The sequence below is a fragment of the Dromiciops gliroides genome, chromosome 3 (assembly GCF_019393635.1).
Source record: "Dromiciops gliroides isolate mDroGli1 chromosome 3, mDroGli1.pri, whole genome shotgun sequence".
Taxonomy (NCBI): Eukaryota; Metazoa; Chordata; class Mammalia; order Microbiotheria; family Microbiotheriidae; genus Dromiciops; species Dromiciops gliroides.
In genome coordinates, this window is record NC_057863.1 from 489,620,965 (window position 1) to 489,646,879 (window position 25,915).

Below are 25,915 nucleotides of genomic sequence, written 5' to 3' on the forward strand. Positions count from 1 at the left end.
GCATTGGATAAATACTGAATGAATGTTCTATGGGACCTCTTGATCACATTTCCTACCTGATTTGTACTTGGAGGCAGGTTGGGAGCCCTCAGTTTCTTATTAGGTGAGGGTTAAAAGGACTTCTTCATGGATCATAGTTTGAGAGGTATAGAATCTACATGGAAGGTAAATTTGCCCAAGAAAAAGATACATAAAATGCTGGACAATTGTGATTTAAAAATAGAATAATGTACACTAAAGTAAGAAAAAGGAAGATTTTTAAAAGCCATGAATTAGCAAAAAAAAAAAAAAAAGGGTGTGGGAGAGAAATTAGGAAGAAAGACTGAGAAAGAAAGGCATGGAAGAAAAGATGTTGATATAATGAAGAGAGTATTGACCTGAGAGTCAGGAGACTTGGGTTCTAATCCTGACTCTGCAACCTGCTAGATGGATGTAACTTCAATGGAACTCAAATATGATTTTCAAGGCGATCATAAGATTTAGAGATGAAAGGAGCCTTATAGACCAAAGCTTCTTAAACTGTGGGTCACCACCCCATATGGGGTTGAGAAACTGAATGTGGGGTCACAAAAATTTGTCAACAGTAAAAGTTTATGTAGACCTATTTTATATAGACCTATATACCTGGGGTCGCATAAAAATTTCTTGGGTAAGAAGGGGTTAGGAGTGGAAAAAGTTTAAGCAGCCCTGTCATAGACCATTTAGTCCACGGACTTTCATTTTAGAGGTGATAAAACTGAGACCTAAAGAGATAGATTGATTTACTGGAATGATGGAGATGACTCACTAGCAGGGACAGGATTTGAACACAGGTTCTTTGATTCCAAATCCAGGTCTCTTTCTACTCTACCAAAATATGATCTTTAAAATTGCTCTCAACTTTAAAATTCTATAACCCAAGGAGAAGGGCAGCTAGGTGAAACACTGGATAGACTGCCAGGCCTAGAGTCAGGAAGACCTTTTCCAGAGTTCAAATCTGGCCTCAGACACTTACTATCTGTGTGACCCTCAACAAGTCACTTAACCCCGTTTCCCTATATTTTCTCATCTGTAAAATGAGCTGGAGAAGGAAATGGCAGACCACTCCAGTATCTTTTCCAAGAAAACCCTAAATGGTGTCACAGAATCAGACACAACTGAAAAAGGACTAAACAACAATAACCTAATGAGAAGAGCAAGAAAAACTAGAAGAAAAAGAATGTGGGAAAGATGAATAAGTTGAAAATTGAGGCAGGTAGATATATGGGGTGGTGGGAAAGATGGTGTGATGAAATTCTTAAACTAAAAGATGAACCAATTGATTTTTTTTTTTTTAGTGAGGCAATTGGGGTTAAGTGACTTGCCCAGGGTCACACAGCCAGCAGGTGTTAAGTGTCTGAGGCCTGATTTGAACTCAAGTACTCCTGACTCCAGGGCCAGGGCTCTATCCACTGTGCCACCCAGCTGCCCCGAACCAATTGATTTTCATGACTAACTTTTGACTCCAGAGAACTGCTGTTGAAATGCCCATCCCTTCCATAAGAAGAGTGAAGGGAGATCACAGATGGGGAAAGTAGCATATACCATCCAATAAAGCTGTATTGAATGGTTTGGCTTAACTAGTTTTCTTTCTTTCTTTCCCCCGCCCCCTTACCCCATTTTTTTTTTGATAGAGAAGATATTTAAGGGGGAAAATGATCTAAAATGGTCTAAAATGGTGTCAATAAAACTTTTAAAAATTATATTTTTAATTTATGGAATAAAAAAGCATTTTTATAACAATATAAGATGATTGCACATCTTTTTCTTTTCTCTCTCTCTCTCTTTTTTTTTTTTAGGCAATGGGGGTTAAGTGACTTGCCCAGGGTCACACAGCTAGTAAGTGTTAAGTGTATGAGGCCGGATTTGAACTCAGGTCCTCCTGAATCCAGGGTCAGTGCTTTAACCACTGCGCCATCTACCTGCCCCTGATTGCACATTTTTAAAGAATGAATTTGAGTCTTCCTTACTAGCTGTGTTACCCTGGGCAAGTCACTTAACCCTCATTGCCCTGACCCCCTCCCCCCCAAAAAAGAATGAATTTGAGTGAATAAGTTATTTTGACTATTATAAATACCCAAATTAACTATAAAGGACATATGAAGAAAGACTATCTGCATCCAGAGAAAGAACTGATAGATTAAAAAATGTATAGAATAATTTTGCATGCATATATATAATATGATATATACATATAGATAGATGGATGAATAGATAGATAGTCTAGTGGTGGCCATATCTAGGATTGGGGGGAATAAAGAAATTTACAATATAATTTTGTTGTATATTTGAAAGGAATAGCAAGTTCTATATAGTAGATTTACAGTTTCCAATACAATTTTTTTTAAATGTTAAAAGAACAGTAAAATATGTGATGATAAAGTTCTTTTGTAAACCCAGAAACATTGGTTAGAGTGTATATAAGCTGATGAATGATTGAGAGGATAGAAAGGGATGATGGAAAGGTAGGTATCCTAAGAAAATGAATTTACTTATAGACAGGTAGGAGAGAGGAGGCAGGAGAAGATGTAAGTGAATATTCTAAGTAATTAGAATCTTAGTTGTCTTAGAGCATACATACCTCTCTCACTATGTAACTGCTGCATGCCAAGACTGAATGTATTTTCCCTTTCCTGCCTTTATTTATTAATTTTGTCTGTAAAAACCTTATCACTAATCATCTTCATGTGTCTTGATTTTCCAACTATGTTTTAAATATATTCTCAGTCGGGGCAGCTAGATGGCGCAGTGGATAGAGCACCGGCCCTGGAGTCAGGAGTACTTGAGTTCAAATCCGGCCTCATACACTTAACACTTACTAGCTGTGTGACCCTGGGCAAGTCACTTAACCCCAATTGCCTCACTAAAAAAAAAAAAAAAAAAAAAAAAATATATATATATATTCTCAGTCATTATCACTCTGCTAAGAGGTTTGGCTTAAATCAGGGGTTCTTAACCTGAGGATCCATGAACTCATTCATTTAATATTGATCAATGTATTTTAATATAATTGGTTTCCTTTGTAATTATCTGTATTTCATTTTATCCATTTTAAAATGCTATTCTAGGGGCAGCTAGATGGCGCAGTGGATAAAGCACTGGCCTTGGATTCGGGAGGACCTGAGTTCAAATCCAGCCTCAGACACTTGACACTTAACTAGCTGTGTGACCCTGGGCAAGTCACTTAACCCTCATTGCCCTGCAAAAAAAAAAATGCTATTCTGAGAAGGGTTCTGTCCACAATCATCACCTGAATGTCAAAGGGGTCTATGCACAAAAATGTTAAGAACCCCTGGCTTAAATGTTTTGGGGGAATGTGCTTTGTCAAGAGTTTTACTGGATGTCTGTTGGGAAGTGTCATGTCAAGACAAACCATATCAGTCAGCCAACAAGCAAGCTCCCCAAAAGCAGGGGTCAACACCTTTGAGGACTCAGATAGACAATTTAAGTTCAATACTTCAAGGATCTGTGATTTCATTGGTGTGGTACCCCTGCACTGATAGAGTTTGCAACCTCTCTGTTAAGGAATAGATGGTATTTGACAGTTGCTGGGGCCCAAAATTTCATCATTTCATGGCCATGTGGTGATGATTCTCCCTCAAACTTGTGAGACTGGCCCTTAGATGACATATATACAGGCTGTGTTAAAAGCTTTAACAAGCTTGAAACTTTTCTAAGACTCTTAGGACACCCTATATCATCCTTTGCTAAGCCCATCCTCACAGCCTTTCCGGTGCGGGAGAACCTGCCTGGGCTGGCATAGCCTTTAAAAACCCCGAGTCGCTGCCCTACCACCCTGGGGCATCTGAGGAGGGTTTTACTGGAGCCCAGGCAGAAAGCTGCTGACTAATGCATTGATCATGCTCCAGGTGTTCCTTCTGACAGTTCCCATATTCCATCCATAAGGAAGTAAAAGCAAGGAGTTGTGTTTAAAGGGACTTATTTGGTGGATTCCTTATCCACTTTGCTTTGGCACAGTCTCACTCCACTGACTTTCAGCGCATGGTGCAAGACATTTAGTCTTATGCCTTAATATGGTATTTTTATTGTTGTGTTTTCTGTATGTGAAAAATTGCATAACTAGTTGGGGTTTCTTCCTACTTATACTCTGACATTATTTTATCCTAAAGAATGCAATGTCAAAAAATTGAGGTAGCAATAATAGCAATGTTTTTATTATTGTTGTTATTAACAATAACAATAATCATCAATTAACCAGACCACAAATAACATACAAGAGTGTTTGAAAAATCCAGAAAGTCTGCAATGATTCTCTTAGGATTCTTTAGCCAGTTTAATCTTTCGAGCTAAAACAAGTGACACTCTTAGTTCTTATCTAATTATTAGTATTCTTAAGACCAGCTATGTCATGTACTTGTTTGGCTGGAATTGAACTTATCCCCAAAATGGCACATAATTGATCCCTGAGGGAAGGGACTAAATTCGTATCCCCAGAAATAACATGATGTTTGGTACATAGTAGACACTTAATAAATGCTTGTTGATTGATTCATAGTGATAGCCTCTGTAGAAAGACTTGGACTTGAAACCCCCAGTACAGGGCCAAGCACTATGTATAGTGCAATGCACTATGGGTGCACTTTGTAGAGATCTGCTTGACTGGCTGGAAAGGTCCCTTACAGAAAAGACAACATAGAGTTGTTCCCATGTGAGGAACAATTTTGACTGAAACCCTGGGTCTGTTATTATGTAATCCTGAGCAAGTCACTTGGGCCTCAGTTCTCTCTCTCTCTCTCTCTCTCTCTCTTTTTTTTTTTTGCAGGGCAATGAGTCAGGGTCACACAGCTAGTGTCTGAAGTCGGATTTGAACCCAGGTCCTCCGGAATCCAGGGCCAGTGCTTTATCCACTGTGCCACCTAGCTGTCCCAAGCCTCAGTTCTCTTATCTGTAAAATGAGGGGTTTGGATTGTGTCATCTCTCAGGTGCTTTTCAAGTGTGCAAGGAAGGACTTGGCCTCTCTGAAAAGCAGACAGAGCCACAGAGCCAGAGGAGGGCGTGTAACATCCGGAAAAGAGCTATAAATTTAGTCAGAAGATGTGGGTTGAAGTTCCAGCTCTGCTGCTAATGAAACATGTGACTTTAGGCAAGTCACTTTATCTCTCAGGGTCTAAATTTTGCTTATTTGCAAAACAAAGGGCTTGGATTAGACACACTCTAAAGTTATTCCTGATCTAAAACTATGATTTTATAACATAGGATTGACTGGCATCCTCTAGCGTACTAAGACTGAACAATTCATTTTACAAGTGAAGTAGAAAGGGTGAAGGAAAAGTGGCAATGAATGGAAGAATTCTTTGCTCATAATCAGATGGGACCTGGGGGAATGGCCTTTCTGGCCTTGTTTAAGGCCTGATCATTGATAGCCTTGATGTCTATAAAAGTAAACTTTTGTTATGTCTTCACTATTTATATGGAATATTCTAGCACCCTTTGAAGTCAGAAAAATATACATGTATACAATTATATAAAAGATTTGGTGTTGTTCACTAGCTGGGCAACTTTGGACAAGTTTTACTTAGGCTTTCTGGAATTCAGGTTCTTCATCTATGAAATGAGGAATATGAACTTCATTTCTTCCATGTTTAAATCTTTTATCCAGTGGTGAGCATTTATTCTATCTGGAAGGATCCAGAATTTATCAGAACTTTTGGAGAAACTTTTCTTACTCAGAAGCCAAGTGCATGAAAGGGGTGGCAGTCTCCCAGTTACCAGCCAATTGGGGCTTTTTACCCTTGTCATTCATGACAAGACAGTACATAGACTAGGGAACTAGGTTTCCCCAATAGCTTTGGAGAGATGGGGAGGAAGAGGAGAAACAGTAGAGGGAGCTCAAGCCTCCATTTCTCTGAGCACAGGGAGAGAAGATGGGAGATGGGCCCAACATGGGCCAAAGCAGGGAGGAGCTTCTCCACCCACTTGAGAACTTGGAAAATGGCACAGAAGGTTCTGTCATGGTGGGCTGGGGCTTAAAGGGAGGGCCTCGAACAGCCTTGAGTAAGATTGTGATGCTATTACACACACACACACACACAAACACACACACACACCCCTGAAAGGTAGAGCCCTCTTAGGGTACAATAGGCAGCCCTTTAAAGGAAAGCCTCAAAGATTTGCCCTGTAAATTATAGTAGAACAAATGATCCTCTGCCTGTCTGAGCCTGTTGTTAGAGGGAGGTATGTGTGGCACTGTTTGTAAATGTGCCCTATGAGGGTAACTGCAGAGCTGAGCTTTCAATAGAAGAGCTCTTCATCTGGTTTTCTCAGTCATCTGCCAGTGGAGATTGGCGCTAAACTGGGGCACATCAGCTCCAGGCTGGCGCTGCGGATGGCAGTGGTCCATAACTGAAGGTGCAGTGGGCGTTCTTGTAGATGACCTGTTTTGGCTGGTTCCCAGGCAGAAGCCTTCCCTTCCTCACACAATGCTCCGTCTGTGAAAGAAGGCACTAGTGTAAGAGATAAGAATGAGAGGTGAAGTGCAAACTTCTTACATAGCCTCTTTTATCCCATGTAAATAATGATGGGGGTGGGGGGTGGGGAGGAGATAAGCGACTTCCCTTATGTAGAGTCTGGCTTTGGCTTACGTTTTTTTAGGATTATTGTACATTGCTCTCCCTTAGGCACTCTACATTCCAGCCAAATTAGCCTACTCTTCCCTGTAGACAAAATTGACATGACATTCCATCTCCTGTCTTTGTGAACTTGCAGATGGTCCCCTCCCTTCCCCTCTCCTCCAAATGCTTTTCCTCCATCCCACTGCCTCTTAGCATCCTGAGTTGTGTCCAGGGTTTAACTTAAGTGCCATCTCCTACATCAGTGATTTCCAGAGTGGGGGCCTATATATACTATGGGGTACATAGGATGATCAGTCAAGGTCCACAAAGAAAATAAAGCCTTGGTCTCCCTAATTCTGAGTACTGCCAGTCTCTTGAACAGGCTACTTCATAGGAGGCAGTAGCAGCCGATGGGCCTACTGGTCCCTATTCCCTCCCACACCTCCCTCTAAAGGTCGGGGTGCCTTCTAATGGGACAGTGGTGGTGGTAGCACTAGGCTGTGTTAACCTGGAAATTAAGGAAACAATCAATATAGGAGAAATAAGGTCTTTAATCAGGGCTCATGGTATCGCAAAGCTGGGAAGCTAGGAATACCCAAAGATGGGAACCAAGGACAGGGTTTTTATGGGGTAACAGAACAGAGGGAGCTATGAAACTGCCCTCAGGAAAAGTAAGTTTCTCATAGACAGAAATTATTTAATGTAAATGATCCTTTTACATAATAACCTAAAGTCCAGGAAGTAAGCTTGGCAGTCTTTGGGAGGGGATAGTTTGTTTGGGGGAAGGTCCATAAGTCCATCAAGAGTCTGGAAATTACAAAGACTGGTCAGCCCCAGGCAATTCATTTGTCTGGGAAAAAGGGGACTGGGTGGGGAATCAGTTCTCAGTACATTTTGTAGTTCTCAGCTGGGACCAGGACCAACAAAAGTCTGAGTTGAGACTGGGTGAAGGCAGCAGGGCTAAGGAGTCTGGGGTTGGGAAAGCCACAGAGTCTAACATGGGGTACATGGGGCTGCTACTGGGTTGTAATGCTACTGGGAGTAGTCAGGTCAGGGCACCTGGTCCAGTGGATGGTGGAAGGTGACAGTTGATCAGCAAGCCTTTAGTTAATATTCACCTTCTATGATGCACAGATAAAACTGAAGGAGTCCGTGCCTTCAGGAAGTTGACATTCTCTTGAAGGAGCCATCATGTACATATAGGTAACATACAAATAGATAAAAATGAATATAAGGTAATTTTGAGGGAAAGACAATAGTGCAGGGTGTGTGTGGGGGGGAAGGAGTCAGTTAAGACTTTATAGAAAAAGATGGGCTTGGGCCTGGGTCTTGGAGGAAACTATGTATTCTAAGAGTGAGGAGAAAGTCCATTTCAGGTATTGGGGAGAGCCAGTGAAAAGGTCTAGAAATTAGAGGTGGAGTGCCATGTATGAGGGACATGAAAAAGGTCACTTTTGCTTACCAGAGTATATGTAAAGAGGAGTATTAAGGCCATATTAAATGCCAAACACAAAGACAATATTAGAGAAACCGTTGAAGGAGAAATGAATGGGGAAATTATTCCAAAAGAGCATCTCTAACTGGGGTTGATATTGACATACTGAGAAAGAAGGAAAAAATGAAGGTGGAAAACTATGGAGGGGAACAAAGGTCGTTGTCCTGCTAAGGTCTGCAGGTGCCTTCAGCAAAATAGTTTCATTTTCCAATGGAAAAGAGTGGGATGCTGAAGCTTTATCTTACAAATGGACCTGAGACCTTCATGTCTACTGTGTGTCATTGGGTCCTTCAAGAAATGCCACTGAGAGAGGAAGCACGTGTGAGTTCGTGCTGAGACAGATTCACAATGGGTGATGTCATGAAGTAAGAAATGTGTTCAGTGCCACACAGTTGAAAAAGGAGGCAAAAACAAGACTGGACCTAATCTGAATAGACTCTTTGGTCTGAAGATTGCTCAGTCTCCAGTATTCTGTTACTTACGAAGATGCCAACAAAAACAAAGATATCACCTGGAGAGTGAATACATTGATGGAATACTTGAAAAACCCCAAGAAGTATATCCCTGGAGCAAAAATGATCTTTACAGGAATTAAGAGGGTGGAAAGGGCAAACCCGGCAGCATACCTCAAAGAGGCTATGAATAACAGTTGTCTGCTGCCTTATTTATTATAAAAAGGTGTCTCTCGTGATGAGATTTCTTTTCTTTTTCACGTGTAGCATAACTATCCTTTTTAAATTGTTTTGATCAGCTAGAGAATTTTGATCACAAATGGCTGTCTATAAACTTTGTTCAGCAGTCCTAATAAAGGAATTGTGTAGATTAGGTAACAATAAATGCCATTAATATTCTAGCTAAATGTGATTACTGAATTACTTCAGCCTATAGCCCTTCTGGAGGTCCTGTATTTGAATACAAAGAAAATGGAAGATACCCAGGAGTTGGGAATTCAAATGGATGGCAGTTGGGGGTTATTCTCTCTTGTGATTTCTGATTGTGGCATTACAACCAGCTGTGGACTGTTTGAATAAAGAAGGGGCTTTACTACTAGATGTGAGTGCTCTCATAAAAGAGAAAAATAAACCTCTAACAGGTCAGACGTTTTAGGACTCCAAATCCAAGAAAAGACAGTAAGGTGGCCACAAGAAAAATGTTCCTGTAAAGCTATGTTACTAAAGAAACAAGTTTGGAATCTGAGAAACCACTAAATATGTCCAAAAATATGACTTTTGAAGCCTGACTGGATGGCATGAAAGAAAAAAAAAAGCTCGAAGAAATCTAGTTACCTTGTTACTTATAGGTATGGATGAGTTTAAAGGGGGAGTTGCAGAACAAGGTGCAATACTCCAGGAAGAGCTATTTATGACACCCTAAATCAGTGTTGCAGCATAGTTATTGAAGTACATTGACTTCAGTTGGCATGATCAATTAAAGAGGTTCATCTGGATCGATCAAGCGATTGTGTTTTCTAGCCTCCAATTGCAATAGCCTGACTTCCTTAAGTGAGGGGAAGGTTGCTCTCCATACTCTGTGCCCCTCACTTGCCAATGGTGAGATCCACGCTCTGTCTAGCCTCTTGTGTTTGCTCACAGCAGCAGATCAGGTGCTGCTGATTAACAGAATGTGAAAAGAGCAAGGTATTCCTTTGTGCATTTATAAAATCTGTTATAAATGCTGTTAAGGATGTTTTTTAAATGAGAAATTAATTTTTTACTAATATTTAATATATGGGTTGACAACTAACACTCTCGTTTGTCCCATATGTCAGATGATAACATTGTCACCTGAGGTTTGTGAGGTATGGCTGAAGAAAGAGCAGTGATTCCTATTGTCAAGATGTATCACTGTATCACAAAGCGGTAAACCAAAATTCTCAAAAACAATAGGGCCTATTCATTGTTCTCACTAAAAAATTATTACTGATTATATTTTAGGACAGCAAAAAAGTTTTTGAACTATTAATAAATAAAATAATGCTTTAAAATATTTCATCTTTATATCTTTCAAATTTTATTTTTGCATATGCTTTATATATAGAATTAAATCTAAATATATAGTATATATGTGTGTAATATCCATATAATCATTATAATGTAATTATTAGTAGAGTAGTACATATGCAAAATTCCTAAATAAGTAAATATATCCACATTAGGGGTCTATAATTGAAAAAAGTTTTTACTCTAGGGATATAAGATCAAAAACATTTGGAGACAGCTGTCCTATGTGAGACTTCTCCTGATTTTCCCAGTTATTATGGCCATCTCCCTTAGAAATTACTGTGTTTACTCTGTATTTTGGTTTTGGTTATCAAATAAATTCATATTTTCCCCCTCCTATTGGCATCTAAGCTCCTCGAGGGACAGTTTTGTCTTGGCTTTGTATCCTATTAACATAGCATAACATCTGGTACACAGCAGGTGCTTAATAAATGCTTCTTGAACCATGAAGGCTTTTATAGCCCAGAATAATTTAAATGCCCAAGTTGGATGTGTTCTCTAATAGTAACAATTTACATCCCGCTTTGTAAAATATTGCAGTCCCACCTTTGCAAGTGAAGACCTGGGAAGGATCCTAAACAGTGTTTTATCAAATGTTCATTTTTATTAAAAGTTGAACCAGGGGGCAGCTAGGTGGCGCAGTTGATAAAGCACCGGCCCTGGATTCAGTAGGACCTGAGTTCAAATCTGACCTCAGACACTTGACACTCACTAGCTGTGTGACCCTGGGCAAGTCACTTAACCCTCATTGCCCTGCAAAACAAAAAAACAAAAAACAAAAAAAAGAAATTAAAAAAAAAAAGTTGAACCAGGGAGAGTTTGATGTGACAAAAGGGTGGGGTTGTTTTTGTTTTTGTTTTTGTTTTATTTGTATGTTTTGGTGCCTTCAGTTCAATTCTATCCCCACTCCTGAGAGAATGGAAACTGCAAGGATAACCCTTTTCAGCTTCCCATCCAACTTTTCCCTTTCTCATTTCATGTCTTCCCTCTTTCCCCTTCTTAAAAGCTCCAACTGGTATATTTATTATAGGATTTAGAGCTTGGAGAAACCCAAGACACCATTTAATCCAAACTCCTTATTTTCTAGATGAGGAAACCAAGCCCCAGAAATCAGATTGGCCATGGTCACACTGGATGCAAAGCCATTTTCTGGGTTGAGCAGGCCTTACAAGGAATTCACTTCATGTCCATACTTGATTTCTGGAATATTTGTCTAAGTTTATTTCCCCTAAACTGCCTCATGTATCTGTTTATTCCTTTATCTTTTGTTAAGTCTATATATTCCACTGACCAGAATAAGTATAGTAGAAACTTAATATATATTGGCTGAATTGGAGTTTATTTAATAACATTCTGCTCCTTAAGACAAGTGAATCACAGTGACGTTGATGACCAAATTGCTTTGCTATTCAGAGCACTGACTTATTTCATGCCATTTTCTTCATTTAGGAAGGATTAGTATCTCCCTCTGATCTTGACATCGTGATGTCAGATGGTCTCGGGATGCGATATGCCTTCATTGGACCCTTGGAAACGATGCATCTCAATGCAGAAGGTAACATTTAATTTGAACTAGAACTAAACAGAGGATTCCTTGCTGTGTGACATTTTTATATTTCAGTTGAATTGTTGTTGGACAGAAAACATCTCAACCAAGTAATTTTACTTGGTCTGGCTTTATGAAAATAACATCACCAAAAAACCCCCAAACCCAAACCAAACCCAAACCTACAAAAAAGTTAACATTTTGTTAACTAATCTTTTAGGCCCTGGAATAGCTCAATAGTTTTATTGTCTCTAGTTCTTAAAAAAAGTGAGATGATCACAGGAGAAATAAGTAAGCCTTTTTTGAAAGCTCATTCTTGATGGGACACAATCCTCGGGGCTCCCTTGCCCAGCTTTCATTGACACTGGCAGGTTAAGTCCTAAGTCCCAAGACCTCTCCTACTTTCAGGATTCAGACTCTTCTGCCTAGTACACAAATACCCACCAATTTGCTGCTTCTTAACAATTCTCCAATAAACTCAGTTCTTTAACATAAGCATTTGCTCAAATGGCATAGCAAAAATAGTAGTTAAAGTATTTCCCTCAACACCAAGAATACACTCTCCCCAAAGTATACTCAGAGTTCTAGAGTAGAAAAGGGGGCACAAAACTTAAAATTAAATGAGGCACATTTATGGGGCACACAAGTGGCCAAAGCAACTCACAACTCTTGGAATTCAGGGCTTCAGTGCCCTTTCTGTCTTCAGAAAATCCTCTTGATGTTTGCTGTGGGTGTGGCATGATGGACAAGGTCACTTTTCTGCTCATACATCTCTGATGGTTGAGCAGCTCAGCTGGATTTGCACCTTTTTAGGCATGGTGCTTCAGCTGGATAGACAATGTGCTGCTCAGCTGGGTCAATCAGGTCACCTGGGCTCCTCAACAGGCTGAGTAATATAGCTGCTAGATGAGATAGGCAGGTTGTTCAGCTCTTGGCACAGCATCTCTTCTGGATGGGTCAGTGCACCAGATGTCCTAATGTTGCCCTTTGATAGATAGCTGTTAGCTAGGGATACCCTTAGCTTGGGATCAGCAGAGACATCTTCCTTTTAACTCACTCAGAACTTCAACTCTGAGACTGTTTGTCATCTCCAGGCAAGAGATGGTTGGATCAACCATGCATGGTTCAGAAGCTGAGCAACTGAGCCAGTGGAAATCAGGTGGTTTATTTTTATATGGAGGGAACATAATATTGTTATAAAGTTAGACATTTGCTTTTTTTTTTTTTTGGTGGGGCAATGAGGGTTAAGTGACTTGCCCAGGGTCACACAGTTAGTAAGTGTCAAGTGTCTGAGGCTGGATTTGAACTCAGGTTCTCCTGAATCCAGGGCTGGTGCTCTATCCACTGTGCCACCCAGCTGCCCCCTAGACATTTGCTTTTAACAGATAAGGCTAAAGAGTATTCTTTCTCACAACTACCAACATATTAGGTCTAATGATAAAAAAGTTAGTGTCGAGGTCACTCCTCTGAATATGAGATGTTCTCTTGGAGACCCTGACTGTTTGTTTGATCTTGGGTTCTCAGCATTAGTTTCCCCCATTTCTAAAATGAAGATAACCCTATCTGTACTACCCATTTCACATGGTTGTGAAGAAAGTTCTGTGTAAGCCTTAAATCACCGTATAAACAAATTGAGCTACTTTAATTATTGTAACAGTCTAGGGAATTGGGGTTAGGGGAATATTGTCTTGAAATGTCATATGCTTAAATGATCATTTTTGGTACTTTCTATATCCCACACACATGGACATAAATAATTAATGAACCCCACTTAATCATTTAGAGGTGTAAGTAGAAATCCTTTGGCCTCACCGTACTTTCTTTTCTTCCCTCCCTCCCTCCCTCTGTCCCAAATCCACTGAACATCAGCTGTGTGTAAGGCATTGTGCTGGGTACTGAAAACAATCAAAAGCTATCCCAGGTACTCACAGAAATCAGCTGGGAAGAGGGCAATGAGGACAGATTCACCTTTCAAATAAATAGTCATAGAGGCCAGTGAAACCAGAAACTTGAGAAGTCAGTAATGTGCAACAGACAGGATGGAGGCCCACAATAATTTTTTTAAACAAGAGACATCTGATAAGAATATCTAGTTGGCTGAATATGACAGTGATATGGATTTCAACCTTATTACATTCCAGAAGGCCAGGGTTAGACATGTAAGATCTGACTTAGAATATATTGAAGGGCTAGTTGCCTCTCGTACAGAAATCAGGATCTATCAAGATTGGAGATTAGAATAGTTTTCTCTTTTTGTTTTTGTATTTTGTGATGTTATTTCTGTAAAGCCAATGCAGAAAAAGGTTTATCCAGACCTAATAAAATTACTTGGTTGAGATTTTTTTCCCTGTCCAAAAAAAATTCAACTGAAATATAACCCCCCCCACCCCCTGCATGTATTTGTTTCTTTTTGTATCTTATTTCCAAAATATAAGTGTGAGGAGATTTTTACACAGTTTTGTGCCTTATACACAGCTGGTATCAAATGAATTTGGAAGGCAAGAAAGGAAAGAGCAGTTATGCCACAGGATTTCTACTTATACCTCTAAATTATTATTTTAGATCCATTAATTGTTCATTTCTATTTATGCATGGTATGTGGACATGGGAAAGTATCAAAAGTTACTGTTTTTTTTTCAAATGACACATCAGGACACTATTCCCCTAACTCTAATTCCTCAAACAGGTTGCTATGATACTAGTAATTGTTCATGTTTATACGATGCTTTAAAGCTTGCACAGAATTTTCCTCCCAAAAGTTCTGTGAAATGGTTCATGCAAATATGATTAGCCTCTTTTTAGAGAAATTCCCTTACTTCCCCATAGATTTGATGTTTATAATTAAGAACTGCCCAATGGATGGGCTTAAGTCATTTATATGAAAGTATCCTTCATTTGAAATCAAGAGGCCACTTGATTGAGCCTTGGCCTTGGTCTTGGCCTTGCCCTTGCCCGAGTTAGGGCTTAGTTCATTTTCTGGCTGTCGGCAGTTCACCACATCTGAGAGGATTTAGGTGCTCTGAAAAAGAATTAGATCTTCTCACTTGGAGAACTGAGCTCTGGAGCCCTTTGCTTTTGATCTTCATCAGCACGCTTTGTGAACAGTGGTCTCTTAAAACCAGAAAGGTTCAGGGGCAGCTAGGTGGTGCAGTGGATAAAGCACCAGCCCTGTTTTCAGGAGGACTTGAGTTCAAATCTGGCCTCAGACACTTGACACTTACTAGCTGTATGACCCTGGGCAAGTCACTTAACCCTCATTGCCCTGCAAACAACAACAACAACCCCCCCCCCCCCAAACAAACAAACAAAACCCAGAAAGGTTCATTCAATTCAGTGAGCATCAGCCTTGGGAAATCCAGGTTGTTTTGGGATATCAGACTCCTTAATTTGTTATGTCAATGTAACTATTTCTGTCCAGAACCTTCATACTATGTACCTACAAATGCAATGGAATCGCAGGTTCCTCTGGGGTTTTTCAGTAAATCCTTATTTATAGTCTATGCTATTTTTCTTTGGGCCTATCACTTAATCCTGTTTGCCTCAGTTTCCTAATCTGTAAAATGAGCTGAGATGACTCAATAACAACAGCAACCCAAATTTGACACTTACTAGCTTTGAGATCCTGAAGAAGTCATTAAAGTCCCTGAGCCTCTATTTTCTTATATGGAAAATAGAGTTGATAATATTTGTGTTATCTGCCTTATTGGGTTGTAGAAAAGAAAACTGTAAAATAGTATATAAATATTAGCTATTATTATTATTTTATCACAGAATGTCAAATTTGGAAGGGATCCTGTTTATCAGTTGTTTTCAGTCATATCCAACTCTTCTTGGGGTTTTCTTGGCAAATATACTGGAATGTTTTGCCTTTTCCTTCTCCAGCTCATTTTTCAGATAAAGAAACTGAGGCAAACAGGGTTAAGTGACTTGCCCGGGGTCACACAGCTAGTAAGTGTTTGAGGCTATGTTTGAACTCAGAAAGATGAGTCTTCCTGACTTCAGCCTCAGCATTCTATCCGCTGCACAATGTAGAGGCCCAAAAGGGATCTTAGAGATCATTTAATCCAACTCCTCTTTGAATAAGTATTCCCTTTACAACATCCCTCATATGTAGTCACTGAGCATTCACTCCAAGACCCATGGTGAGAGGGAACTCCTTCCCTCCCAAGGTAGCCCATCTGCTTCTGGACAGTTGTCATTGTTAGAGTATTTTTCCTTCTAGCTGAAATCTCCCTAAGTGCACCTCATTGCATCTTTTACCCACTATTCATTCTTCTGGGACCAATCAGAACAGACTGAATCCCCTTTTCGCATGATAATCCTTTAGATTCTTTTTTTTTTTTTTTTTGGGTGGGGCAATGGGGGTTAAGTGACTTGCCCAGGGTCACACAGCTAGTAAGTGTCAAGTATCTGAGGCCGGATTTGAGTTCAGGTACTCCTGAATCCAGGGCCGGTGCTTTATCCACTACACCACCTAGCTGCCCCCATTCCTTTAGATTCTTGAAGGCAGTTGACAGCTATCCTGTCAGCCAGTCGATCAGCAAGCATTAAGCAATTACTGTGTACTCGGCATTGTGCCAGGTGCTGAGTCTTGTCTTCCTTAGGCTAAACACTCACAGTGCCTTTGATTGATCCTCCATTGCTCAGGGTGGAGGCTTCTCACCTTCCTCATTGCCCTCCTCTAGACAGCACTATTATTTGTCAATGTCCTTTTTTAAAAAGAGGCTGTTGAACTGAACATAGTATTTCAACTATGGTCTGACAAAGACAGAATACAGGAAAACTGTCACCTCCTGTCCCCTGGACACTGACTCTCTTATTATGGCTTAAGACTTTCTTGGTCATGATGAAGAAGGTTTAGCTTACAACTTATGTATGTAAGTATGTACATGTATGTGTATATAGAAACACAAATATGTACATATACATATACATGTTCTTTATTATTATCAACCTGATAAGCATAAATAAACATGAACATTTCAATATACAAAGACCAGAAAAAGGGGCTGGTCTATGAAGCTGTGACTATCATATACATCTTGTCTGTCTGTCTATCCATCCATAAACACATATACATATGTAATGTATATTATGTTTAACATGGCAATTCCACCACTGCCCTGCTCAGCTGCATTTACTTCTGAAATTCCTTCTTCCCTTTCCTGGGTTTTTAAAATGTTTCATTGATGCTCTTTTCTTTTGGCATCACTATTACTACTCCCCTCTTTCCCCCATCTCCCTTTCCCCAAGAAAAATCCTCCCTTGTAGCAAATAAGTTTAGTCAACAAAATATACACATATTGACCCCTTCTAAAACTGTACGTCTCATTCTGCATGTCTAGAAGTGGGAGGAAAAAATGCTACATCATCACCAATCTTTTGGAGTTGTGATTAGTCATTACATTGATCAGAGCTCTTAAGTGTTTCAAAGTGGTTTTCCTTTACAATGCTTTAGTCGTTGTATAGATTTTCTCCTAGCTCTGTTCACTCCACTCTGCAGTATTTTACATAAATCTTCCTAGGTTTCTCTAAATCTGTCAACTCATATATGAGAGATAATAAACATATAAAGTGCCTGCCTTAGTCACTAGCTCCTAAAACAAGTTGTAGAATGTGAACATAGTGGAATATTGCTGCACTGTAAGAAACAATGACTAGAGAGACTTCAGAGAAGCATGGAAAGACAGGTGAATTAATGAAGTGTGAATTGAGCAGACCCTGGAGAACATTAGAAGCAATAAGTTCAATAATGTAAATAGATAGAACAACAACATCAATAACAAAATGGAACTCTACTATGGAAACTTGGCCCTAAAGAGGAGAAGAGAACATCTATCTTCTTCCCTTCTTTGCAGAGATGAGGGACTAGGGTTTTGAATACTGTATATTGTCAGATTCAGCTGATGTGTTTCTTTGTTAGTTTCTCTGAACCTTTCCCCTTTCTTAATCTTTGTTCAAGTGGGTAAGGGAGCAGGGAGGGAGATATCTGGGAATGAAGGTGAAGTGAAAATAAATGGTATTAGTTCAAATTAAAACAAATAAAAAATAATGAATTAAGGGAAAGATTTAGAGTCTTGACTGATGAATAGAATCTTCATGTCTATTGAATCTATCTCTTAAAAATTAATTGTAGGGGGAAGCTAGGTGGTGCAGTGGATAGAGTACCAGCCCTGGAGTCAGGAGTACCTGAGTTCAAATCTGGCCTTGGACACTTAACACTTACTAGCTGTGTGACCCTGGGCAAGTCACTTAACCCCAATTGCCTCACTAAAAAAAAGAGAGAAAGAAAAGAAAAGAAAATTAATTGTATTTCCTTTATTATGAACTTAGGAAAGATCAACCTATATGAACATTTCGGTATGCAGAGAAGAATATAAAAAGAAGATTGTACATAAAACTGAACTATTCTATTAATTTTAATGACTTAAATTTTTAAGTGATAACAATAAAGTTGCTAGATGGTAATAAAATATTATTTGTTGTACTTGAATATAAATAGTAATAATAAATCATAAAGATGGAGTAGACTTTGGTAGTGGCAGAGCAGTACAGCACCAAAAAGGTCCTGGTTTAGAATCTTAATTTTGCCACTTAACACCTGGGTGAACCTTGGGCAAGTGACTCTTGGTCATAGTTTCTTTTCCTATAAAAATGAAGAGGGTTGGACTAGATAAGGATGATTCCAAGTCTAATTCTGTGATCCAATAATACTTTGCATGTTCTTCATTCTGAACAACCAAGAAAGTCTTTTAAAGGTACAATCTGTTAGAACTCATTCCTCAGTATTAGCTTAATTATCAGCACTAGCTGTTATGTTGTGTCTGACTATTTGTGACCTCATTTTTTTTTTTTGGCAAAGATACTGGAATTGTTTGCCATTTCCTTCAGTTCAGTCTTACAGATGAAGAAACTGAGGCAAAGAGGGTTAAGTGAGTTACCCAGGGTCACACAGCTAGTAAGTGTCTGAGGTCAGACTCAGAAAAATGAATCTTCATGACTTCAGGCCGGGCACTGTATCTTAGGGGAAATCCTTAAAGATTCTAAGACCTTCTTAACATTCACAGAGGGTACAGTGAAGATGGATTCCTTAGCAACTTATCAAAAAACAGTGTCAGTTGACTCATTTCATAAAAGACAAAGTTATTCGCCAGGTATTTCTTTTTTTCTTCTTCTTCTTTTTTTTTTTTGTGGGTGACTTGCCCAGGGTCACACAGCTAGTAAGTGTCATCAAGTGTCTGAGGTCGGATTTGAACTCGGGTCCTCCTGAATTCAGGACTGGTGCTTTATGCACTGTACCTATCTTTATGCTGCCCCTATCAGGTATTTCTTGAACCCACATAGTGGGAAATGTTCACATAATGGAGAATTTAAAGGTAGAAATTGAAGGAAAATATAACTTGTAGTGTATAGTAAGTAAAAGGTTTCATTGTTTTTAGTTCTATTTTAAAGTAACAGTTAAATGTGGGGGTTTTTTAAATTTTAAAAATCAGTCAAATTAGTTGTTCCATTTTTATCCCATTCAGAATATTTGTTAAAACAAACCTCTGGGGAATTTAGAGGAACCATCCTGGCACCCTAAGGACATCATCATGTTTAACAGGGATCATAAACTTTAGAACTAGAAGGAACTTGGAGATCATCTAATACAATCACCTCCTTTTACCGAGATGAGAAAACAGGTCCATCTAGAAAAGGGACGTGACTTTCCTTAGGACACTAAAGCAGAGCGGGTTTGAAACTAGGCCTTGTGTCATTTCAGATCCGGTGCTCATGATGCAGTACTGATTTGGGGCAGGTGAGGACATGCACAGGGGGAAGGTGGTATAGGAATAGGCTCTAGCAGAATGATAACCTCTCCCTGAGGGAGGAGGAGCGGTTCTTCTGCATCCTCTCTTCTGGATGCTGGTTCAGGTTAGTGTGTTAATAACTATGTATGACTGTGGAGCCAGCTCCAGTGAGCCTGTGCCCCTCTTCACAAATAATGACTTTAGATACTTCCTGGTTCTTTTATTCTTGGGAATCAACCATAACCAGCTTGGGTTTCCTGTAGTGCTTATTTGGCAAATGCTATCCCCTTACTTATTTCTCTTCAAAAGGCATTAAGAAAGGCTTCTTTTTCTGGAATAAGCGAAAATCTAAAGGTAACATCATTCATTAAGTTTAAAGAGAACTTTTCAGTCTAAAGAGTCCAAATCTGGCCTCAGACACTTATTAGCTGTGTGACCCTGGGCAAGTCATTTAATCATGTTTGCTTCAGTTTCTCATCTCTAAAATGAGCCCGAGGAGGAAATGGAAGGAAAACCTCTACAGGAGCTTTGCCAAGAAAACTCCAAATGGGGCACAAAGAATTGAACATGATTAAAAAAAATGACAACAACAAGAGGAAGAAAAACTTGGTTATTTTCCAAGTTCCAGTGCTGTTGAGGTCACTTATAATAGATACATAGAATGAAAAACAAGTTTAAAAAGATTTAACCACTTGAAGAACTTAGAAGAAATTGAGAAATTTCAAATCAGGGTCTCTGGGTTCAAATCCAGGTTCTGCTATTTACTAGTTGTAGGACCTTAAGCAGTTCACTGAACCTGAGCCTCAGTTCCTTATCTATAAAATAATGGGAAGCTGTGCTGCATTAAGATCCCTTCCATTTCCAAATCCTACAGTTCTATTTTATTTGGCTTTTACATTTTTTTTGTTTGTTTTTTTGGGGGGGGCAATGAGGGTTAAGTGACTTGCCCAGGGTCACACAGCTGGTAAGTGTCAAGTGTCTGAGGAAGGATTTGAACTCAGGTCCTCCTGAATCCAGGGCCGGTGCTTTATCCACTGTGCCACCTAGCTGCCCTGGCTTTCACATTTAAAAGAATTTTTCAAAGTGGGGAAATAATGTTTTAGCATAAGGAAATATAAGAAAAATGTTCTGGAGGCAAAGTGAAATGAAACAGTGAATTTAGGATCAAGTCCTGTGAGATGGAGCAAATGTGAACTGAGCACTGAAGGAGATGGTTTTCTATTTTCTTAAAAAAAGTAGAGCCTCAGAGCCCTTGGACCGATTCAGTTTAATTGTAAATGACTTATTCTATTATTTTTGAGGGGTGGGTGATCACTGGAATGAGGTTTTCTGGTATCACATCCTTCCCTTTTTCTTCTTTATAGCCACCTCACTGAGTGCTGAGTTAAAAGCACACATTGTTGAGTTTTTATGGTTTCAAACACACTGGAAATGGGCCAAAGGTGTAGTAGCAGCAGCAGGAGGAAGAGGAGGAAGAATACCTCCATGCACAGAACATTCTGTCAGGATTTGGGAACTTCAATTTCTTTCTTTAAAAGAAAAAAAAAGGAAACCCAGAATCTCCCTCTGACTGGGTTGGGTTTCCAAGCAAACTCTCTTACCCAGCTCAACTTCACCTTCCTCCTTCCTCCTAGAAAGTGAGTAGAATAACAACTGTAACTGCCTCCCGGGGAGGCACAGACAATGGAATGCGAGCAAGGAACTCCTGAGGACAGACAGAGCGTGTCAGGACGATCGTGTTGTACTCACAACAGGGGGAGTAGGGTGACTTTTCTGGCAGGTCAGGATTCTGAGCAATGATCTTTGTTTCAATGACACATACACACAGATTAGTAGAGTAGAAAGAGTGATGGGTTTAGAAAGACCTTTGGGAAGGGCACAGGTTTAGATGTGTTACCTGGTGAACTTGGTTATAAACACAGTGTAAAAGGAGGGAAATGGATTAGAAAAGGCCAGCTCTGACGTCCTATAATTCATATACACAAATACAAAAATAAAAAAATACAGTCCTTGTCCTCAAAGACCTTCTGATCTAATGGGGGAAGATATCACATAAAAGGAAGTTGAAGGGGTTTGGGGAAGGTGATGAAGTGTGAGCACCAAAGCTAACTAGATCTAGCACAATGATGAGGTTTCCTAATTATGAGCTCCCCAGAGCATGGCAGAGAAGTTGGAGGAGTCCAAAAGTAGTGCAGTCAGGTGGGGAATGAGGATCTGCCCTGAGCTCTTCCTTAAATAGAGTATGGGGTGGGGGGAGGGTGTCCAAATCTGTGGTTTCATCAGTGGGAGGAATTTCTAGTGTGGAAACTTAAAACTTTAGAAGGTTGCCTAGACACAGAAATATGCCCAGGCTCCCAGACAGTGTGTATCAAAGGCAAAACTTAAACCCAGGTCTCCATGATCCCGAGGCCAGCTCTCTTATCCACTATGGCATGCCGCTTCTCATCATAGAAGTATCTAGGAGCAGCTAGGTGGCTCAGTGGATAAAGCACTGGCCCTGGATTCAGGAGGACCTGAGTTCAAATGTGGCCTCAGACACTTGAAACTTACTAGCTGTGTGACCCTGGGCAAGTCACTTAACCCTCACTGCCCCACAAAACAAACAACAATAACAACAAAGTATTATCTGTAATTCAAAATTTATTACTGGGAAAGCCCCATCTCTGAATTTCCCCAACCTCTTCTTGGGTTAGAGAGGGTTATATAGAATAACGTTCCTGAACAATTGTAAACTTGGCTATCAGAAGTTCTTGTACCAGGTGCTTTATAGTGCCTACTTTCTTCATTCCCTAGTAGAGTTATTTTCTTTTTCAAACCTACCACATTGGGCATTTAGGGAGGATTGGATTTAGGGAGAAAGGTGGGAGACACCTGTGTAGCTGGGAGACTTGGCAGGGACCAAGGCCAGTGAAGACACAATAGTTGCTATGCCAAAAGATCTTGTTAGAGGAGAAAAAAGACTTTGGAGAGTAGTAGAGGGTTCTGGTGAAAGAGCTGTCCTCTCTTCTTATCTGGGACAATCGATTGAATTTGCACTAATAAAGTCCCAGTGTAATCTCATCTTTGTTTACCTTCCTTATACCTCTCTAAGGTACATTTCTAAGGAGCCAGTCCCATGATCTACCTTCGGGTTTTTGTGGCTGGTACCTTCCTTTATGGGTTACTTACTGGTCATGATAAAGTGTTGGACTTGAGTCACATAAGTACCCCCCCCCCCCATATCATGACCTGAATTCACAAAAGGAAAAAAAAAAGCTTGTAATCTTCCTCATTCTAGCCCAGCCCCTGCTGATCTTAATGAGGAGAGGCCAGATCTGACCTCCCTTCAAAGTCAAGCCTATTAATTTTTTATAAAGAGGTTTTCACGATTGGGGACCTTCACTATTAGGTGATATTTATATTACTGATATACTGAATCCTGTCTCATTCTTTCAGGAATGTCAAACTATTGTGACCGATATCGTGAAGGCATAAAGCGTGTCTTAAAATCTTTTGGGCCAATTCCAGACTTTTCTGGAGCAGCTTTAGAGAATGTTGACAAGGTACGTATTCTGGTGTGGAAATTCCCTCCATCAATTCAGATCGGCCCTCATCTGCAACTTTAGACATTTGAAGCCCTCTCACATCTTATCCTCCTGCTTTTTCCCTCTACTATACTGGCTTTATACAGAATTCTGGTGTAATCTTTGCCTTCTTCACTGGCTCTAGAAGGTCCTTATTGGCTCCTGTTCAGGCTTTTTTAGGGATAATGAGCACACGGGTCTATCAAAGTGTTGTGGGCCGAAAGTACCCCACCCCTCACTCAACTCCTCTAGCCACCACCAGTGGGGGAATGGTCCTCCCTCACTAAAGGAACTTTCCACAGGCAGATGGTCACTCCCATCAGTCCCCTATAAAAGTACCTACCAGCCTTCTGCTCGAGGAGATTGGTACCTCAGAGCCACATGCTTTGTTCCATACCTATCTCCCCATGAGAAGGCCAAGGATATCTTTCATGGTTTCCCTTCCTTCCCCCCTTCCCTTCCCTTGCCCCTAAATAAACTACCATCTTATTTTAACTGCTTTTGTGTGCAAGAGGGTATAATTCTTTAAAGAGGAATTCCTAAGAACCCCTACCACTAACACCTAATCCGGACCCCATTTTCCCCCATAACAAAAGCCACCAGGACCCATGAGAGATCATTCAAGAGCTCAAAAGCAGCATTAGCAGTGAACACCCAGCTCACTTGGCAGTTCATGAACTTGTAGAGATCACATCCTCTCAGTAACTGGGGTGCCCCATACAAAGATTACCATTCCCATCTCTTGTATTGCCTGGGAAATGAAAAAATCATGGTTCATGTGAAGGGGAACCCAGAGAATAGATCCACCATCTGCCCTTGAGCAAAATCACCAAATCTCCCTTTTCCTTTATCACAGGCTATGTGTGCCCGCACTCCTGCTGATCCAGCACACCTAGAAGCCAGGAGGCAATGGCGAGATGAATGCCTCATGAAGCTTGCCAAGCTGAAAAGCCAAATGAAGGCTGAGTGAAGTTTCCCATAATAACACTGCTGTCATGCCTCATGTGGCAAGCACTTAATGGGATGTAATCATAGAAATGTCGAATCTGATTGCTTTAAACCAATGAAAACCCTCAGTCCCCTTTAGCACCAGAGAAGACTCCTTCCCATTTAGCACCAGAATTCAGTACTTGATTTGATAAGCTTTGGCAAACACCACATGGGGCCAACAAAGAATGAATGCACATTTGGTGTTCTCAGAAACATGGACCTGGAGAGGTGTGTGTTTCCAGGAGCACCAAACCATCCAAGAAACCCCTGGGTTGTTTGTCTTGGCACTAGAGACAACAAGGAGTCCATGAGGCAATCACTGGTGATTGCCTAAAACAAAAACAATCGTTGATGAGATTCATATTCCTTTTGTTTTTATTATGATTGTTTATAGTAGCATTACATAGGATTCTCTTGTAGCTCCATGATTTATATTGCAATGTTTTTGTGTCAAATCATTTATTCTTAAATATGCCATATAATCATTGCTAATCACTGCGTGTGACTATCTATGCATTTACTTTGTAAGAGTTATTCTTAATAAACATTTCTGATTTCCATAAAGTAGTTAACTTCTCAATGATCTTACTCAGTGGGAAGTCAGTAGATGGCCTGTGCTGGGTGGTGGTATTTTAATAGAAATGCCTCCATCTGGAGAGGACCAGCATGGCCTAGGGGATAAAGAATCAGTCTAAGAGTCAGGAAGATCTGAGTTCAAATCCCACCTCTGACATATATTGTCTGCATAGCCATGGGCAAGCCTCGAAAACTCTGAATTTGCACAGTGGTTGCCAATCTTCAGAGGAGGAGGTAATTTCCTCAATTGGTATTCCCCATGGGAATGAAATTAAGGGTCCACAACAACAACAACAACAACAGCAAAAATTGGGGTGGGGACTAATTTATCTGTTATTGTTGCCTGTTATGACAAATAGTACAGTGCATGGAGTCAAGAGAGAAACTTTTTTTTTGGGGGGGGGGCAAGGCCATGAGGGTTAAGTAACTTGCCCAGGGTCACACAGCTAGTAAGTGTCAAGTATCTGAGGCAGGATTTGAACTCAGGCCCTCCTGAATTCAGGGCTGGTGCTATATCCACTGTGCCAACTAGCTGCCCCTACAAACACAATTGACTGAGAACTGACTGATCTCCATCTAGTTTTGTTCCCAGGCCAATGAATCACCTGGAGCTGACCCAATACTGTATTCTGTCTTCCGATTGATTTGTAAAAATCTCCCCCCAAACTGTCGGTTTTCCTGAGATTCCCAAGGTTTCTTCCTGATATTCAGCTTGTTGTGCAAACAAATCTGTCTGGAACTGTGAGAAACTTACTCTTCCCAAAGGCAATCTTGTTGGTCTCTCTGTTCTTGTATCCCATATAAACCCTGTCTCCAGTTGCCATCTTTCGGTATTCTTAGCATCTGCTATGCAATACCTTGAGTTATAACTCCTCTTGCCCCTATTAAAAAACCTTAATTTTATTATATTGATTGTTTTCATTAATTTTCAAGTTAACAGAACCCCTTCTTTAGGCTTTTAAAGTTCTCAGACCTCTCAGCTTGGTTTGTATTTGTAGGAACATCCCACATAGTTTTTTTGTTTTTTGTCTGTGTTGGTGTTTGTTTGTTTTAAGATCTGAAAACAAAAGATCCCTGCTGAAATGCTTTGTTTTTCTTTCTCTAAAAAAGCCTGTTTGGCTGACATCTGCATATGGATTATAAATGAGAAAGTTTTCTATTCCCTGATATGGAAGATTTCAACTATTCCAAGATAAAAGGGAAATGACTTTGTGTGGTTAATAAAACATTATATACATTATCTCATTTGATCTTCACAGCTTACATGTGAGGTGTAGGTAGTGTAATTACCTATTAGTATTGCCATTTTGCAGATGAAGAATGCTCCTATTTTCAGAAGACAGTGCAATAATTGAATTGAATTGA

At 40.0% G+C, this 25,915-nt stretch overlaps 1 protein-coding gene across 1 annotated transcript in view; it reads left to right on the forward strand.

Moving 5' to 3' along the window:
• Positions 1-25,451, forward strand: part of CRYL1 (crystallin lambda 1) — a 178,598-nt gene extending 153,147 nt beyond the window's left edge. The window contains exons 6-8 of the mRNA XM_043997794.1: positions 11,535-11,640; positions 22,857-22,963; positions 23,841-25,451. Coding sequence (XP_043853729.1) covers positions 11,535-11,640; positions 22,857-22,963; positions 23,841-23,954 — 327 coding nt within the window. The 3' untranslated portion in view covers positions 23,955-25,451. The remainder of the gene's footprint in view (positions 1-11,534; positions 11,641-22,856; positions 22,964-23,840) is intronic.
• The last annotated feature ends 464 nt before the right edge of the window (positions 25,452-25,915 follow it).